Genomic DNA, 19,253 nt, shown 5'->3' on the forward strand with positions numbered 1-19,253 from the left:
GCCTTGTTCAATGCTAGGGCTTAGAATGCAATTACATCTCACCGTTCTAGAAAATGTATATATGCACATTATAATAGTGACAAAGAGTGAAAGGTGGGATGAAAAAGAACTAAAAAAAAATTAATGAAAAGACAAGATGAGTAGGTTGATGAAGAAAAGACGCATGTGTTGGAATCCGGGAATTGCGGTCTTGGTGTAAAACAATCCCGCTGGACAGATCAGTGCATCACCTTGCACTCTCTACTGTATGTATACCTTCTCAACTCTCAGTGCATCTTCCACCACTATACCGTTTTCAGTCTTTGACCTGGAAGCGTGGTGGCTTTAGAACTTTGCTCCTTTTTTAACAAAAGAATTGTACAGGCATTTATTTTAATCAAATCAGTTGATCACTTTTTATGAATTGTCACAGAAATTCTTTTCACTTAGCTGTGACGTTTCCCAGAATTGTGTGCACTTTTCCATGGGCACTTCAAATGTAGAATATACATGTTAGTTACTTTCCACTGGCCTATAACTTTATTTCCTCTAGCACTGCAGAAGTGGATTTAGGCCCAGATTTATGGTGGACTAGAGCCATTCCAGCGCCACATTGGCATCATTTTGCTTACACTAATATGGCATTGGAAGGGCAAAAATGCCGCACCATATTTACAAAGTGGTGCAATGCATGCATTGCGCCACTTTGTAAGCCCCCGAGTGCCACATTATGCCTGTGCCAGGCATAATGTATGCAAGGAGATCATTCCGGCACTAGGGGGACTGCAAAAATGGCGCAAAGGAATCTATGAGATTCCTTTGCGCCATTGTTTTTTTTTGCATTTTTTAACACCTGCTAAGTGCAGGCATTAAAAAGAGGCTCCCATTGTGTTCAATGGGCCTCTGGGTGCTTTGCAGGATTTTTTACGCTAATCCTACAAAGAGCCCAACTAGTGTAAAAAATTATGATGCTAGTCCCCCTTACTCCCGCCATGGTGCGCCGTATTTTAAATATGGCGCACACATGGTGGCATAAATCTGGGCCTTAGTGCGTAGTGGTGTGGAAAATGAGTGTTTATGTGAAACAGTTACCCAAGTGAAAGTACATCTTCAGCACATAAACTGACTTTTGAATTTGACACAGAATGAGCACTGAAGTCAACGACATAGGTTACCTCCTATTTGCATTTTCTGGCATGACCGATGATATCTCTGAGAATCGGAAAGCTGTTCAAATTCAGACTTTTCTATGAAGCACACCTTGTAGTGTGTTTTGTTTACACCTGCGCTTTATCGTGACCAAAACCTTGAGTTGTGGAACATTTTCATGTGAGAAAAAGGCCATGCCTCGTTCCCTGATAAGAGTTCTAAATAAGGACTCCCAGTCTTGCATGCGGAAGGCTGGGTATATAAAAGGGAGGGAGCCAGGGACAGAGAAGCTGTGTGGGCTCTCAGAAGAACCTCCTAGATCGCCAAGATGTTCCAAGCCCTTCTTGCGGCAGTGCTGGTGGTCGGCGGTGAGCACCATATTAATCACAGACTTTATAGGGTGTGGTAAGGGGTTAGAGTGAGTGAGTGAGCAAGGATTGTGCCTAGCCCATGGAAGGAAGGCTTACAAACGGACTGGCCCTGTTGTGAAGGCACGGTGGGGACCAAGCTCGGGGGACGTATGACAGCAGCCATAAGGATATCATGCATGCCATTACTTAAGCAGAGGAAGGTGGGAGACTTGAACTAAAATCGGGAAAATGAATTTCCTCCATTGACTTCTATTTGTGTTTGGAAGGTCCTTTGGTTAATCTGAGGACAAGCTCTCCTGTGGTAGAGGGAAATACATGTTCAAGTAGCCAGTTCTAGATTCTGCAACAAATGGGGTAGTGAGTGGATACCAGGGCAGTGGCAATCTCTGTCTTAAGCATCCAAGAGGAATAAGGAAACAGTGGGTGTTGGAGAAACAGGTAGAAAATAAGCGAATGGCAATTCACCCATGTTTCAAATTACGGTGAATGGGGAATACACCCACCTGATGGTTGACTGTGGTGACAATAGTGGAATAAATAGGATCTGAAGTAAAAAATATAATATAACCAGAAAACTACGTTAAATTTCAGCCAGGGTTTCGAGGTGAAGCTTTGAACCCAGAACCCTGACTGAGGAGGTCAGGCGTGAGGAGGTCAGGCGTGAGGTTGCAGGCCTTCTGACGTCAGGTGACTTTCTCTGCTTCCACAGGGATGTCTGAGTAATATGGTTGACAAATAGTATGAGGAACACAGAGAAGAGATGTATTATTGTGACACCCAAGTAAAACCTATGACCTGCATTTAAGGTGTATTTGGTGTAAAAGTATCTGTTGCTTTATTCTCGTGTGTATGCCAAGAAAGCGGGGTCAGACATACCCCATTTGTTAAGTAGGCGCTGGGGTCAACCACTCCTTGAGTCTAATTTTCCCTGTTTGCTCTGCAGCGCTGGGCTGTGGGAAGCCGGCCTACCCACCCGCCGTCTCTCGAGTGGTCAATGGCGTGGAAGCAAAGGCGCACAGCTGGCCATGGCAGGTTAGTACCTTGGTTTGATTATGTTTTTATTGTCAAAATCAGTGCTTTAAATGGGCCGGAACTCTCCGGTACTGAGTACCGGCACTTTTTCTTTTGAGAGGGAGAGTACCTGCACTTCTTCAGAAAAACGTAACACTTCCAATTGGAGAGTACCGGGACTTCTCAGAAACAAGCAGGTACTCCGATACAGAGTACCTGCACTTCTATTTTTCAATGTCAAGCACTAGTCAAAATCGAGTAACGATTTTAAAGAAAGACTGTATTCAATGAGTTATTGTAAAGAGTATCTCCCAACTGCCCGTACAACCTTAAAGCGCAAATTCTAAGTCTCCAGAAAACTTGAAACCTCAGTTTTCCATAAACCCGCCACGCTTTTGAAACCCAAAGACGCTCTGTAGTCCGAAGACTTTTCTGAAACCCTAAGGCCTCCTGAAACACAAAGACACCTGTAGACTCCTTAGGCACCACCCGAAATCTAAGTGCTCAATGAAACGAGCTGTACTTACCCGAGGAAGAACAAAAAAAGGTTTTGTGTCAAAATCTATTTCCCGTCTTTTTCTTCTGGGTAACGTAATAGGCACTGCAAGCACACTTCTGTGTGGGGCGGACTGGCAGTATCTTTACATATTATTAAAAATTATTCACATAGAAACCGAAAAGCCGCTGGTTGTGCCAGAATATAGAGCACAAAAATATTGTAAAGGTAAACATATACAAGTGATCATAGATTTAATGTTCTTAACTCCAAGGGTGTATGTATGTGTGTGTGTGCATATATATATATATATATATATATATATATATATGTATATTGTTACGGTACTCATATGTGGAGTTAAGAAGAGTAAATACAGTTAATATGAATAACAAAAAAAGCACACGCAGAAATGTATGATATGCGCAATACTTTGAGTTCTCAACAATATATTATTTTATTATAACTGAAAACCAGCTAACATACGGGTATGTCAAATATGAATTAATATTTCTTAATACATTATAAAGTGCATCATATAATCTGAACACTTACAGATTAGCCAACGTCTTCTCAGCCACTCGTGGGAATCACTTGCAATTGTCTACTTCCACTGCAGATAGCAGAACAAGTTTAGTTCTTCACATACACATTTAAATCTTGCATTTGAGATTTTCTTAACACGTGTGTAACAGATTCCAAGGATTTCTGCAATGTGCCAGTGTAACACAAACGTAAAACAGGATCAGTGGGTAAATATCAATTACCCTACAGGTTTGCTTCTGGACATTTGGGATCTGATCACAGTTATGTTATTAAGAAAAAACATCTAATTCCCATCTGATTAAGAGGAGCAAACTGGACTGAAGTTGTAACATATAATTTGACCTGAGTTTACGTACTCCCACTGAAGCAAATACGGAGCTTTGCTCCTTCTGGGGTCAGAACTACATCACAATTACTGCATACTTTCATCTCCTTCCTGTCCAGTGACTAGCCAGCATTATTGACACACTTGTAACTCAGATACCATAGGCCCCCCGGTGGGTATATCTTGGATTCTTCAAGACAGGAGTCTAAAAGCTTGTCCAATCCCTCCAAAGGTAAGATAGGCGGCCTGTACTTCTTTGAGCCATGAAAATAGGAGCCTTGGCCCCTCCACAGGGGTAACATGAGGGGGCCCTGGAATCTTCCTTTAGTTTGTGGATCCTACACAGCACAACTGTCAGGTGAAATGGTCCTGCGCCTCCTGGTCTGTCCATGGCCACAGTCATCTCCAAAATATCACTTCCTCACTCAAAATACAGTCTACACTGAACATTTTAATGTGGTATTTGGAGGCATCATCCACATGATGAATTAAGTTCGTGGCAGAGGCATATCTTTGAAAGCTCTAACACAGAAAGCATGAATGCTGCCTCCTGGAAAGTGACTTCACATAAACAATATATCCAGCATTTGTACAGTGAAGATTTTGCCAGCAGAAAGTGCCCCCTCACTTTCACTAGAAATGCCCTTATGTTGTAGAATATTGCATCATCAGAATGGGAAATTCTGGGACTAACTGTACGGGGCGTTGAGGAAGCAATAGAACCTACATCTGCAATCCTAAAGACAGGGCTCCCTCCCTGGTACAGACAGCTCGTGGTTCTATAGCAGAAACACCTTGCACCTCATTGGGAGCCACAGAAAACTCACTAGTAGTAACAGGCATTGCCTCTTAAGTGGTGACACATGAAAACTTCAGACATTAACGGAAAGTACCTTTCTAAAGGTGTCATGCAATGCCTCTCTCTTAGTAACAACCTGAGACTGAGGCTGCCTACTGCTAACCAAATGTTGCTTACTGGTAGTGTCCACATAAGGCTTTCTGGTTGTGACACAGGAAGACTCCCTGATTTTAGCAGAATGAGGTTCTCTGCGGGTAACATATAAAGGCACTAATGGTAATATAGTGCAATCTGGTAGTGGCAATCGATCCCCTGCTGGTAAGAATTTCTTGTTAGTAGAATCATAAACACAGATTGTGCCTTTGTCTTTGTGCAGGTCTCTCTTCAGTATCTCTCTGGAGGTTACTGGTATCATACCTGTGGTGGAACTTTGATCGCATCCAACTGGGTACTTACAGCTGCTCACTGCATCAGGTAAACTTTCTCCTGTGTGTGGCACTATATGACATGAGTGATCGGCCTCCTGTGTGGTACTATGTAAAGTTAGGGCTCAAGCTCCTCACCTTCCTGTGCAGTGCTGTGCAAAGTTAGGCCCAGATTTACACACTTAGCCGCAAAACTGCGCAAATGCAGTTTTGCGGAAAAAGTATAGTGCTGTCCTGCACCATTCCACAGCGCCAGCCAGGCGCCACTTTAAAGGAATGGTACAAGCCGGTGCTAAACTTGGGCTAGCATCTTAAAAAAAGATGCTCGCTGAGTGGGGGTGGCGGTTGGGAAGGAGAGGGTTTTGCGTCAAAAAATGATGCTAGCCTGGTTAGAGGCAAAAAAATGCCTCTAACCAGACTAGCTCCATTTCCTGGCGCACAACCACCAAAAACATGACTCCTGTCAGAGGAAAGACAGGAGCCATAACCACCACCCCAATGTCAGCACAAGGGAAAGGTGTCCCCTGGGCATGGCCATTGCACCCTGTGCCATGAAGCAAGCCCCAAGTTAGGGCCCCCAAAGGCTCTTAAAAAAAAAAAAAAAAACATACTTACCCTACTCACCTGCGATGGGGTCCCCCATCCTCTGGTGTCCCTCTGATGTGGGTAGGGTGTTCCTGGGATTTGCGGAGAGATTCTGCTGACCCATTCCATGGAGTTTAACCATTGAAATGGGTCCACAGGTCCCCTAATGCCTGGTCTGAATAATTATTTAGCGCCTCCTCCCCTCCATGCATCATTTCAGCATGGGGGGATAAATATGGGGCTTTGGTGATAGCACCATCCAAAAAATGGTAGAAACTTCTATATTTGTATGCTAGACGTGTTTGACGTCAAAATATAAATATGGAGTTAGGTTTGCCGAATTTGCGTAAAAAAAAAAAAAGACGCAAATTTGGAGCAATTGAAGTATAAATATGAGCCTTAGTGCTTAGCCTCCTATGTGGTGCTATGAAGTTTTAGTGCTCATCCTGTTGTATGGTGCCATAGGACATGATTATTCAGCCTCCTATGTGGTGCACTGCACCTTTGGTGTTCAGACTGTTGTGTGATGTAATGTATGGGTTAGTGCTCAGCCTCCTGTGCAGTGCTAAGTAAAGTTAGTGCTAAAGCTTTTCTGATGAGCACTTTAAGGTTAGGGCTCAGCCAGCTCTGGTGCTAAGAAAAGTTAGTGCTTAACCTGAAGCATGGTTCTATGTAAAATTAGAGCACAGTCTATTGTGTGTTGCAATGTAGTTAGTGCTTAGCCTCCTCACTGCTGCTTTGCAAAGGTCAACCTGCTACATAGTGCTTTGTAAAGTTAGAGCTCAGTTTCTTGAGCAGCTTTAGGGTGGTGCGGCCGCACCGGGTGCTGACCTGGATTGGGGGGCGCTGTGTTTAGCAATAACTCATGAAACTTGTGATTTAAAAACACCTGCTGAAAAGTTCCTTGTACATCCAGACTTCAGGAAACAATTAAAATGTCAAGATAATTCTTGTGGTTAATGTTCGTGCTAGAAAGAGATGGAATTTTGTCCAGCAGCAGTTTTGACGCCATAACATAGTGCAGAGGGTTAATATGCCTGATGCAAAGAACATAACGATATTTTATGTGGATAGCTGAGAGGATTAGTAAAGTCAGACTTTACCAGTGCTTTAAAAAATAAAGTAAAGGCATGCGATAGAGGGGCTATGGAGAGATGAGGGGGCACTTTTGCCGGGTGGTAGTAAGGTAATCCGAGAGGTAGTCATGGGGTGGGGGAGCGCCAAAAAAGATTGTTGCAGCAGGCACCACCAGCGCTAAAGCCGGCTCCTGAGTGGTGGGATATATGATTAGAGCACAGCCTCTTCTGTGGTGCTATTAAAGTTAATGTTCAGTATCCATGCTCAGTCTTCTGTGTGGTGCTATGAAAAGTTGGTGCTCATCCTGCTCTTTTGTGCTAACAAAGTTAGTTTCCTGCCTGGTGCATGGTCATAGCTAATGTTAGACCTCAGCTTGCTTTCTGGCACTATGATGGATGGTGCAAAGTATGATTAATGCTCAGCCTCCTGTTTGGTGCTATCTAGGGTTAGTGCTTAGTCTTCTGTGTGCTGCTATGTGTAGTTAGTGCTCAGCCTCTTATGTGTTCAATTTAAAGTTAGTGCTCAGCCTGCCCTGTGGTGCCATGTGGAGGTAGTACTTAGCGTGATGCATGGTGCTAGGAAACGTTAGTGTTCAGCCTACCGCGTAGATCTCGGTACATTAGTGCTCAGCCTGCAGTCTGGTACGATGTAAAGCTAGTGCTCAGCCTGCGCTGTGGTGCCATGCGGAGTTAGTACTTAGCGTGATGCATGGTGCTAGGAAACATTAGTGTTCAGCCTACTGCATAGATCTCAGTACAGTTAGTGCTCAGCCTGCTGCCTGGTACGATGTAAAGTTAGTGCTTAGTGTGGTGGTAGTGCTGTGCCTGCTGTGTGGTGCTAAGAAAAGTTGGCGCTCAGCTTCCAGTGAGGTGCACTGCAAAGTTGATGTTCAGCCCTAGTGTTGTGCAATGTAAAGTTAGTGCTAGGCCTGCTGTGCGGTGTTAAGAAAAGTTAGTGCTATGTCTCCAATGTGATGCAATATTATATTCGTGCTCGTCCTGGTATGTGGTACTCGTTAGAGAACTCAGTGTCATATGTGGGTCTCAGAAAAGTGTGTCCTCTGCCTCCTGACCGGTGCTTTATAAACTTTTTGCCACTCAAGAGGTTGAGCACCTAGGGGCATATTTATGAGCTTGTTGCATTGCTTTTGCACGATATAATTAGTCTGCACTAGGGAGGCATTTTCATGGGTGTTGTGTTCGTGGTTCCACACAACATCCATAGAGTTTAACTTATTTCCAGATTTACCAGAAGTGGTGGACCTGGGAATGTGCCAAAAACCTATGCCTCCCAGGTGAGGCATAACAAGGAGTGTTATCCTTATATCTATGTCCACTGAATTCTGCAACACACACAGAGAGGAATACGCCTCATGGGATTGTTTTTGTGCAGGAAGATGGTCGCTCCTGCACAAAAACAATACTGCATGCAACAGAGGCACCCTTGCACCATGGTGCAAGGATGCCTGCAGGGCCGGCTTTAGGGCAGTGTGGCTGGTGCAGCTGCACTGGGTGCTGACCTGGGGAAGGGGCACTGACCACAGTTGGGGAGGAGGGGTTGTGTTTAGCAATAACGTAGGATTTAAAAACACCTGTGGCAGAGTTCCTTGTGCATCCTGCGTTCAAGCAGCAATAAAAAAATGTCAAGATAACTCTTGTGATTATGTTCCTGCCAGAGAGTGGAGTTTTGTCTAGAGACATCTTTGACTCACCATAAAACAGCGCAGAGGGCTAATATGCCTGCTGCAAAGAACATGTACCATACAGATCACAGACCTGTATTTTATGTGGAAAGCTGAGTGGATTATTATGTTTGTCACAGATCCTTTTGTTAGAGCAGTTCATAAGATACAACCCTAATATATGAAGCCTAATATATGAAGAGTAACTGTTAAAATCTGTCATCAAAGAGCTGCATACAAACTCCATAAAGCAGGATAGGACGTTATGTTTTGTTTCCCCTCATTCTTTTAACATATATTCCTAATGTTGCCATAAAGGGTTTGTTTGGATATATAGACTTTCTTATTAGTAAAGCCAGCCTTTACCAGTGCTTTAAAACATATGAATTGTATGTGCGAGAGGGGCTATGGAGAGATGAAATGCACTTTTCCCCAGTGGTAGTGAGGGAAACCGAAGTAGCTATGGGGGGGGCTCAAAAGTTGTCACACCGCGTGCCACCGCGCTAGGCTGCAAAAAAGGCGCCAGTGCAGGGGACAGGCAGGATGCGCCATATTGACTTAAATACGGAGCATTCCTTGCCTTTCCCTGTCACCCTTGCGGTGCAGCACGTTGACTTGCTGTGTTGCGCTGCGCTGCCTAACAATCTCGTAAATATGCCCCTCAGTGTTCATACTGCTGGTGGTGCTGAGTAAAGTTAGTGCTCAGTCTGCTGTGTGGTGGCAGTGCTCAGCCTCGTGCGCTGTAATGTAAGGGTAGCGCTTAGCCTTCCCGTAAGGTGCTATATAATACTGGTGCTCAGCCTCCTCTGTTTTGTTATGATATCAGCGTTTGCCTTCTTGAACCACGTTAGTATTCAGCCTCCCTTGAGAGCTGGTATATAAAGTTGATGACCAGCCTCCTCTGCGTGGTCTCTCGTGTGAGTGTTGCGTCTCTCGTGTTGCCGTCTGGTTAAGTGCCCATTCTGCTGAGTGACGCTGTCATGTACGTCTCAGCACTGAGTTGTGCAGGTTCTAGCTTCACTGCTCGCTGATCCGCATTGGAAAACTTCCGGCCTTTATAAACTGACACGAAACAGCAGAACCATCTGATTCTGCTTTATTTCACCATGCGTTCTTCTTTTTACAGTTCTTCCAGGTCTTACCGAGTGCTGCTTGGAAAACACAACCTCCGGGTCTCCGAATCCGGCTCCCGAGCCATCCAGGTGCAAAAACTACTCAACCACAAGCAGTGGAACTCGAGCCAGCTCTCCAACGGGTAACTCGGGTCTTTGAGTGGGGCGGGTCTTGCACCGGGAATCCGGGGCGTATATTGGTCAGTAAGATTTTAGGGGGGGGGGGGGGGGGGGAGGGAGTTCTTCACATTTCCACAATTACGCGCAGGAATGTAATGTTGGAATACATTATACGACATGCAGGGTGAGTGACAGAGGCTAAAGGGGAGGTAGCAAGGAAGGTGAATGCGGATTGGCAGTGTGAGAAAACAATATTTTGTCAAACAAACAACATTTTTGAAGACTTTCAGAACAACTATGAAGAGAGTGTGTTTTTGTCTATGTGAATGTAAAATTGCTGGGTAAAAACAACAGACCCCTCCGCCATACCGACTGAAAGCACCTGTACCCAACTATTACCCACCCTTTTACGTACAGTTATTGAGGGGGTGTAACGCCCCACACATCCCCCTGAAGCTACGCCCCTGCCGGCAATAATTAAAACAGACTTTGGAAAGGGTCCTTACTGGGCCCTGTGTATGTCCTTAAGTTTAGAAAAATTACTTTTTTTCCCCAAACACTGTGCAAGAATCCTCCCGGTATTCAATGCCAGCATTACAGTCCATGTCGCCTTTCACGGTGCGTAGTATATGTGTTTCTATTTCCCAGCTTTCTCAAACGTGCTTCTGTAGTTTTTTTTTTCCATATAACGTAAGTCTTGCACAGTGCAGACTGAAAGCCGAGGCTCCTCGAGGTATCTGAGCGAGTTCAGTTTCGAGTAAGCGCTCATGAGGGCACAATGGAGCACTCTGGAGCTAAGGCTGCAGGCAGTGCGACTTCCGTAAAGCACCCGTCATGAAGGTGTTGTAACTAGATGCTGATCCAGTCGTTGCCCGAAGAGCACACAACGCTATGGACACGGACGTGACAACTGTAATTGGAAAGTGTGTGAAGGAAGTATCAAGCTTTCGAAATATGGAGAGTTTTAATGGAAAAGAAAATTCAAGGTGTGCTGGAGAGGTGACATGTAGGAGACAAAAGAAGGTGCATACAGAAGGAGAGATGAAAAGACAACATGGAGTAGAATTGTAGGACTCGCGGGTGGAAGGACTTCAGAAAGATGTGTGGAGAAAAATGTCAGGTCACTAATGCAGAGAGAAACACTGCAGAGGGGAGATTTTACTCGTTTATATGGTACTGAATAAAATTCAGTGCTAACAAATATTGTTAAAGGCAACAGGCCCTACTTGCTTAGGTGTTTGTTACCGTGTAATGTGTTTTGATACACGAAAAGAAAAGCGGTAAAATCACCAAAATAGTGACAATGTGGCAGACTGTCAAAAATAAAATTCTAGTTCATGTTTTATGCCACACCGACATTTACATGGGACACACTTCTTGCGAAGGATAAAATATTTCTAGCTGTGCAACAAGAATTTTCGATTCCATTAAGGAAACGGAGGCAAGGATTATGCATTCTCCTTCTCTGCTACTCCAACAGCAGCCAATGAACAACTTAGAAAAGTAAAAGCCCAACACTAAATTTACAATGAGTCAAAATGCCACTCCCCCCCAACCACAGTCCTCCACTCATGTAATTATATCTCTCATAAAACAGTAAGGCACCATCTCACTGCCTCTTTCTTTGTGAATCCAAAGTACAAGTTAACCCAAACGAGGAGTTCCCGAAACACCAATAAACTGGGCACACTATCTGCCAGGGAGAAGATTTGAACCCCTTCAGGAGATTAGAGGTCGGAACGACTTACACCTGCTCCTGATCCTGAAATCAGAATGATCAAGAAACAAGTTCAAGCATATCATGAACAAAGCATTCAACAGATGTCATTAACAAGAACATTTGACAACACCCAGAAGGGCTGGATAATCCTCGCCTCTGTCTCCTTGACAAAATCGACAATTCTTGTTGCAAAGCTAGAAAGATTTTTATTCTGTCAGGACTGGAGGCTTCAGATTATGCTAGTTTAAAGATGATTAACAACAGAAGAACCATGAACGACAGGTTTATAGTAAAATTGTTTAAACATTGAATGAGATGATTAATCTGCCGCTTGCAAAATGTCCTCCAATCTAGAACCTAAAACAAAGGCTTTAGAAGCCATACCTGCTTTTGCAGAATGAGTACCAGATCTAGAAATATCAATGCAAGCTTCTCCCATGACCCATCTCAGCTATCTAGCTAAGGTAGCTGCTGATACTGGTTTGAAAGGTTTTTTAACTGACAATAGCAGCTGACCCAAGGGATTGGTTCGATGACTCAGAGCACACTTCCTGGAAGCAGCGCATTCCGAGAGAGAGTTGATGATGACTTTTAAATCTGTCCGCACTGGATCCAAATCCCGTTGAAGGCACTATTCCTCCAAGTTGAAACGTACCGCTTATGGGTGGATAGAGCCCAAACCTGTTGTATAAACCGGGCAGCAGCTTCCGAAATTCCATCAATTTGGTCATGTCTCCTGATATTTTCGAAGCCATGAGTGCTAGTTGATGCTGAAGAAGAGGTGGACGCAACAATCCTTCAGGATACGAGAGACACTCCGGGAACACAGGAAGATGAATAGGAAGGTCCGTTGACAGCACAAGAAGGGCCAGGAACCAAGATTGAGTATCCAAATCGAAACCAACATCGCCCGTTGTCTCCTGACTTGTGCCGCCATTCTAGAGATCATCACAAATAGAAATGCATAACCTATCTGCTTCGCCCAATTCTGCAGAAACGCATCCGTTGCCAAGGCCGCTGGATCCGGCCTCCAGCTGTAGAAGTTCTACTGCTGATGGTTCAATCTGGATGCAATAAGGTCGATTTGGCAATACCCCAGCATTTGTTGACTCAAATGGAAAACTTGGGAGTGAAGCTGCCAATCGATGTGGTCTACTAAGAAATTGGAATTCCAATCCCCAATGTGAATGTCTTTGCCCAGAAGATACTCCATTACACCGTTATCGGTTGCTGAAGGCAAAAGTGCCAAATGTTTCTGGCTATCTCAGCTAGCAGACATGACCTGGTGCCCCTCCAGCTTGTTGATATATGGTACTGCGGAAACACTGTCCGTCCAAAGGATGCAACATTTGGACTTCTTTGGTTAAAGAGACTTGATTACAAACAATCCCGCTAACAGTTCTAGACAGCTGATGTAAAGTCTGAGCTCTTCGAAGGACCAACAAACTCCTGTGGGGAACTCTTCACATCTGGTACCCCATCCCAAATGGCTGGTGTCTGACTCGATAACCACATCTGGGACAGCTCTGAAGATGGCCCTACCATTGCATGCCTCCATGTGTTGAAGCCACCAAATGATCTCCGCCGTTGCTTCTTCATTCAACGGCACTTGACATTTGTATGTCAGACCTGAATGTTGGGAAACGGCTCTTCAACCTCTTCAGAGCCCTGTAATGCAGGGGACCAGAAAAGATCGCTTGAATAGAAGAAGCCAAGAGACCCACTAGTCGAACAATCGATCTCAAGGAAACTGTATGTTTGCACAAAGCAGACTTGAGTTCTCTTAATTGATGGGCTTCACCTTTGAAGTCTGAAGTAGCAGTTAAGCCTTGACAGATTCGATCTGGAACCCTAAGAACTCCATTATCTGAGATAGGATCAGCATTGACTTTTTGTAATTGATCTGTACACCCAGTTCTCTCAACGTTTCTGTCACTAGTTTCAACAATTTTGTGAAGACCAATGGGCCAAGGAGAGCCCGAAAGGAAGGACTCAATGCTCAAACGTTTGGGATCTCCACTGGAACTGGAGAAATCATCTGTGAGGGGGAAAATGGGCACCACTGAGATATGTGTCTTTCAAATCTGAGCAAGCCATCAAATCTTTTTTCCTGAAGGAGATGAATTCCCTCCATTGTGAAGTGGTGATAAACCACCCACTGATTGAAATATTTTAGACTGAGGGCCAACCTCTGACCCCAGTCTAAGGAAATAGTGGCAGGTTGTGAATGAAGTGACAAAGCTTACCTCACCAAAGGAATTTCTGGAAAGGGGCTTACCTGAGAATTGGGAAGTTCAGGAATGAGAACCTCTGTTGATGCCTTTGTTGAATCTACCCTGGTAGCCTCTGAAGTGGGAGGGGAAGAAGTCAGCTTGGGAGGTATCCTGACTGGAACCATGGCGTCTGAAACCGTAGCTTCTTTGAGTACCTTGGGTAGAGGCCCTCGTCCTCAATTGGCCCACCCAAAAAGTGGTTGAAATCCAAGGCATTAAATATGTTGATAACTTTACCAATGTCTTTTACATTTCGATCACTAAAGAGTTTGCCCTCGGCCAGGGGGTCAGACGTGGCTAACTCGTACAGTTTCGGGTCAGTACCCTGGCCTTAGAGCTATGACTGAGACCGGAAGGGGGGCAAGGCGTGCAGCAGGGCCCTCATCAAGTTTCAGGAGAGGGGCGCTTGCAGCGGGCCCCCTTCAAGTTTTGTTACACCACTACTTAAATGGACAGGTAATGTCTTGTACTGAGGGCCTGAACTTCTTTAATTTAAAGGTTGAGTTCCAGCAGTTCGTACCGGTGCATTAGGATCTTTAATGGGAATGTACAGAATTTCTCATTAACAAGTAGGTGCTCTGGGTTAGTGAGCACGTGCAGTTCTAAATTTACATTTCAATCACTGTATATTCTGAATATTTGTATATATGTTCCAAAGGTAATAGAACATATGTACAAATACTGCTCTGTTGAGAAATAAATGTCTCGTCCAATGTCTTCCATTATAAGTCAAACTTGTGCTCTTTCTATGTTTCCTGCAGGTATGACATATCTCTGCTGAAACTGGCAGAGCACGTGACCTACAGTAACACCATCCAGCCCGCCTGCCTCCCAGTTTCTGGATATGTCCTTCCAAATAGATTTGCCTGTTACGTAACCGGATGGGGGCGGCTGCAGAGTAAGTAAACACCCTACTCTGTCTTCTGTAATGAAACTAGCAAACGCCAGGTTAGTTTGAAAACAGTTCTAATAAAGTTTAAAACAGATTGCAGCCTGTTCATCCTTTCTTCTGCTGAAGCTTGTTCAAATATTAGTTAGCAAAATAATAATACATGCATGAGCCCTCTGAATGACGTGGTCGCCAAGTATCAAGGCTGCCTACTCTTGATTTCACCGGCCTATGCCCCTTGTCACATGCCCTCTTTACGTTGAGCGTGCAAGCGCTCTGATGTGTTGTAATCTATTTCTGGGCTTTTAACCATGCCCACTGCACGCCCATCGCTATCACTCGTTCATGGGCTTGCCTTTCAAAAATCCTTTATCATTGGCAAATGTTTTACGTTTGTCCCTCCTTGGGGCAGTTTTGTTACCGCCTTGGCAATCGACCCTGTTACATGGATAATCACGTTTGCTGGTATGTTTGACTGCAAGCAAAATTCTTTTTACTTTTGTGTCTCTCCTTTGTGCTCACGCTCCTAGCGGACGCTGCTCTTTGAATTTACTTGCTTATGTCAACTGTTTTAATTTATGTGGCAAGAAAAGTTCAGTTAGGAATTTACAACGCTAATGGCTCTAACTCCAGCAAATGCGAGACCCACTGCATTGCAAATGCTTGTTTATCCTTGCATCTGCAATTAGCACTGCTTTCCAATCTTTCCACTTCTCCCCCCTTTCCCTGCATTTCTGCCTTTCTCTTTCTCGACGCTGATCAAAGTCTTATGATTAACAAATACGTCAAGGTTCTCAAAAAGGACTGCCAGTGTCCACCACCTGCAACCACCAGCACAAATAAAGAATTGGTCTTATTTCAAAGAAAGGCCTAACTAATATTATGTAGTACGTTGTCAGTATTGTGCTGTCACAAGGGCAGAAAGAGCAAAGAGGGCTCCTAGCCCTAGGCCCAGTACTTTTCACGGACTGAGCTACTAAGAAGAAGCAGGTCAGAACGAGTAGACATTTATAAACAGGCAGTCAATGAAGGCTGTAGCACTAAATAGTAGCAGATGCTAGAGCTACATGGGAAAGGAAAACTGACTTCATCGTTTGGTAGAACTTTTTTATACTCTGAACAATGTGGAAGTCCCCACTTGAAGTTTTGCACTAAGGTCCGAGTATGGGTATCAATGTCTACTTTGTGTTCTCTTCCAGCCAACGGAGCTTCTCCTGATAGGCTGCAGCAGGGACGTCTGCTCGTCGTGGACTACGCTACCTGCAGCCGCTCAGACTGGTGGGGAGGCACGGTGAAAACATCCATGGTCTGCGCTGGTGGTGATGGCATTATCTCCAGCTGTAATGTATGTCCACAAAATGAGTTCCCATCTTAACAAATCAATATCAAAACAATATTGCTTATCATGCTCTCTACAGAATAGCATATTGTCAACTTTGTTCGCAGTAGTTAATCTCTGTTGTAGGCATTTTTTGTAGTAAACACATATTTCTGTTCCTGTAAGGGATTTCAGAAAGCTATCTCTCCTAGCCTAAGTAATTCCTTTGCACTCTTTTAGAGAGATAGCAATGTCAAAACAGCAACAAAAAGAGGTTTGCTCTTTCTGGTAACGCAGGTGGTGTTACAGGTCAAAGAATTACAGGAGGTATAACACTCCCGAAGGACATGCAGTTCAGAAGAGTCATCTCTGCAGACCCTGAGAACTCTACCTGAGGCATATCTGTTCGTCCTCGGGCCTAGCATTATCAATGCATGATCATTTTGGTTTGTTAAATAGGACAACCCAAGAAAGACCAATCTAATCTATAGAGTAGCATAAACAGAGCATGATCTGTCATTTCTATGCAAACACCGATCTGTCTAATGTACATGGAGGTACAGATGAGCATGACATGTTCTGTCTCTAACAACACTGAATCAGAGCCTTATCAGTCCAATCCACACACAGGTTCACCCACACCATGATCTTTCCAGTCTACAGAAACACTGAATCACAGCACGATATGTCCAGTCTTCAGGTACACAAGAGCACAATTAGTAAATTCTATAAAAAACATATACTCATTGGATGATCTACCCTATCTAAAAAAAACTCCAACCAGTGCAGGATCCATCCTGCCCACAGAAACACCTAACCAGAGCACGACCTGCTCAATCTGAAGGAAAGTTCACCCAGAGCAGGATGTCTCCAATCTTCAACAACACATAACCATAGTTCATAGAGGTCCGGTCAAAGCATGACCTATCCAGTCTACAGATAGATTTGACAGAGAACATATGGTCCGTCCTGTAAAGTATGTAGCATAAGCAGTTATGAGCCAAGTTAGTCCTATCATGAGATTAGCACAATTCACCCACAGTTTCTCCGATCTAGAGAGTAGCACAACACTATTGATCAATCTTTAGAGCAGCATCAACCAAAGGTAAGTCCAACCTGGTGAAGAGCAAAACCTGAAAACTAATTTATGTGGTGGGAAATAAAACTGGAACACACAATTGCGGTTCTAAATTAGCATAACGAAAGTACATTTTACAACATGCAGAAGAGAATATCTCTCCTTAATTACCAGCTTATGAGTAACACAACCAAAGCATGTGCTTGACCTGCTTAAGCCTGATCTAGTAACACAGTCCATGCATGAGCAGATCTAGAGACTAACACTAGACCATCTAACAACACATCACAACCGACACCAAGTTAGTACCGATACACAATTACACCCAAAGAATATTCCTCTAGCCCAATCTAATGAGTAACATTATGTGATGCTACAGTGGCACAAGGGGCTTGTATGTAGGATCCTAAGTTCCTTTTTCCGATGTGGAGGTGTGACTACAGTGCCTTACAAGACACATAGATGGATGTTGGTTGGATCCTAATGGTTTGACGTATCTACAGTAATCCCTCTGCTTCCTATGTGTTTACAGGGTGACTCTGGTGGCCCACTGAATTGCAGAGCTACTGATGGAAGCTGGCAGGTCCACGGTGTGGTCAGCTTTGGTTCCACTCTTGGCTGCAACTATTCCAAGAAGCCGTCTGTGTTCACTCGGGTGTCTGCATTCAATAGCTGGATCAGTCAGGTAATCATTCACAATTGGGACTGTCACTGCAAGGTTAGTGAGGGAAGGCAACAGCAGGATTGGCATAGCACAGAGTACAGCTGCATCTGAATGAATGATTTACAATTACCAGAGGGTTAGTGAAGCACTGTAACATCTCTACTGGGAAGGTAAGAGCACAGATGAATTAGAAATGTACAACCACAGCTCGATAGCTGATGTGGAGTCACTTTTTGAAACATGAGATTCAGTCAGGAATGGATTAATGGGTACAGTCATCATTGGATAACAGCTGTACAGTCACAGTTGTGTACTTGAGGGTCAGTCATGGTTGGGTTTGTAAGTCAGAATTAAGGCTAGGTTGGGAAGGCGCTGTCACAGCAGTGCCTGTAAGGTACAGTTCAAGCTGGGTAACGAGAGATGCATAGCAGATGGACTTGAGAGTTAAGGTGGCACCTGCATGTCTGAGGGTCCTGCCAGGGCTGCAAGGTACAGCCTCAGCTTCACTAGTCAGCTAGAATGAGAAAGTAGTCGGGGCTAATTACTTCTGCGTTGCTTCTAGTCTGCCCTGAGCACATCAGTTATAGTGTTCAGGCTGGGAGATCCCTCTTGTGGCAGGCAACATGCGGGTGGCTCCTACATGCTCGCAAACTACTGCACTCCTGTGCCCAGACTGTGGTGAGATCTTACACTCTGATTCCTAGAGTGCAAAGGATTCCTGCGGTGGTCCACAGTGGGGTGGTCCCAGGAGTATGGGCATATACTTTGTAGTAACAAACTTCCGCTACAGGCCAGGTTTGGATAGAACAAGTTTGGTAACTGTGCAAGACTCCTAGTTTCCCAAACGTATGCATTTATTATTGTGATTTTTATTTCTCCAAGTTTCTCCAAGCATGAATGAATAACTAACCTGAAACTAAATGTTTCATTTTTATAGGCCCTTGCATTATTTGGATGCTCTCTTTAGTGAAAACAACTATACTGTACAAATAATTTGACACACACTGTGCCACACACAGCAAAAAATGAAACAATGGGTTAATTTCACTATACTTCCTGATCTTTTTCAGACAATGGCTGCCAATTAAACAGAAAAACATGAGCGATGACCTGCTCGAGTTGAAGGGACATGCCGCAATGTATCACAAAAAGAAGATATGAGCTGTAGAGACATTAAATAATAATAAAAATCTAAAAAATGTATTTGTGTTTGCTTTCTACTCTGTATATAACGAAGGCCAAGATGTGCGCACATCGACAGGAGGCATGGAGAGTGTGCATGCACATCTGCAAAACCCATACATGGAATGCCAGTCTGTAGGAGGCTATGCAGGGAGTGCCTGTGGATTGTTAATTATCTAATGTTTATTTGATATTCGTGTACCTAGGATAGTCATGCCCACAAAGAACAGATGAAATAGAATCAGTGTCAGAGCTCCCGTCGAGAGGATTTCTGGACAAGTGTTCGGAGACTGCTAAGCAAGGAGATAATTGGTTTAGGAGTTGGGGGACCCTGGTGAAACATACGTCTGATCAGTTGTTTAATTCGTGTTTAGGAATATGAACCTTGATGAGCGTTGGGTTCCCTCAAAGGAAAGTGAGAGATCTGACTCAGCCTTAGGGCTCCTGTGATCA

The 19,253-nt window shown here is 44.2% G+C and overlaps 1 protein-coding gene across 1 annotated transcript; it reads left to right on the top strand.

The window, feature by feature from the left end:
- The first annotated feature begins 1,365 nt into the window (after positions 1 to 1,365).
- LOC138300649 (chymotrypsin-like elastase family member 2A) lies at positions 1,366 to 18,813 on the top strand. The gene is made up of 8 exons (XM_069240261.1): positions 1,366 to 1,496; positions 2,443 to 2,531; positions 5,053 to 5,150; positions 9,571 to 9,699; positions 14,431 to 14,567; positions 15,758 to 15,903; positions 17,487 to 17,639; positions 18,689 to 18,813. Exons 1-8 carry the CDS (start codon positions 1,457 to 1,459, stop codon positions 18,704 to 18,706), a joined length of 810 nt encoding a protein of 269 aa, XP_069096362.1. The 5' UTR covers positions 1,366 to 1,456; the 3' UTR covers positions 18,707 to 18,813.
- Positions 18,814 to 19,253: the final 440 nt, after the last annotated feature.

Source organism: Pleurodeles waltl, chromosome 6, assembly GCF_031143425.1.
Source record: "Pleurodeles waltl isolate 20211129_DDA chromosome 6, aPleWal1.hap1.20221129, whole genome shotgun sequence".
NCBI lineage: Eukaryota > Metazoa > Chordata > Amphibia > Caudata > Salamandridae > Pleurodeles > Pleurodeles waltl.

Excerpts from the sequence above, each read along its gene's own strand:
- LOC138300649 (XM_069240261.1), top strand. The coding sequence starts at position 1,457 with ATGTTCCAAGCCCTTCTTGCGGCAGTGCTGGTGGTCGGCG. Across the intron at positions 1,497-2,442 it reads GGCAGTGCTGGTGGTCGGCG|CGCTGGGCTGTGGGAAGCCG; the intron begins GTGAGCACCATA and ends TTTGCTCTGCAG. Across the intron at positions 5,151-9,570 it reads ACAGCTGCTCACTGCATCAG|TTCTTCCAGGTCTTACCGAG; the intron begins GTAAACTTTCTC and ends TTCTTTTTACAG.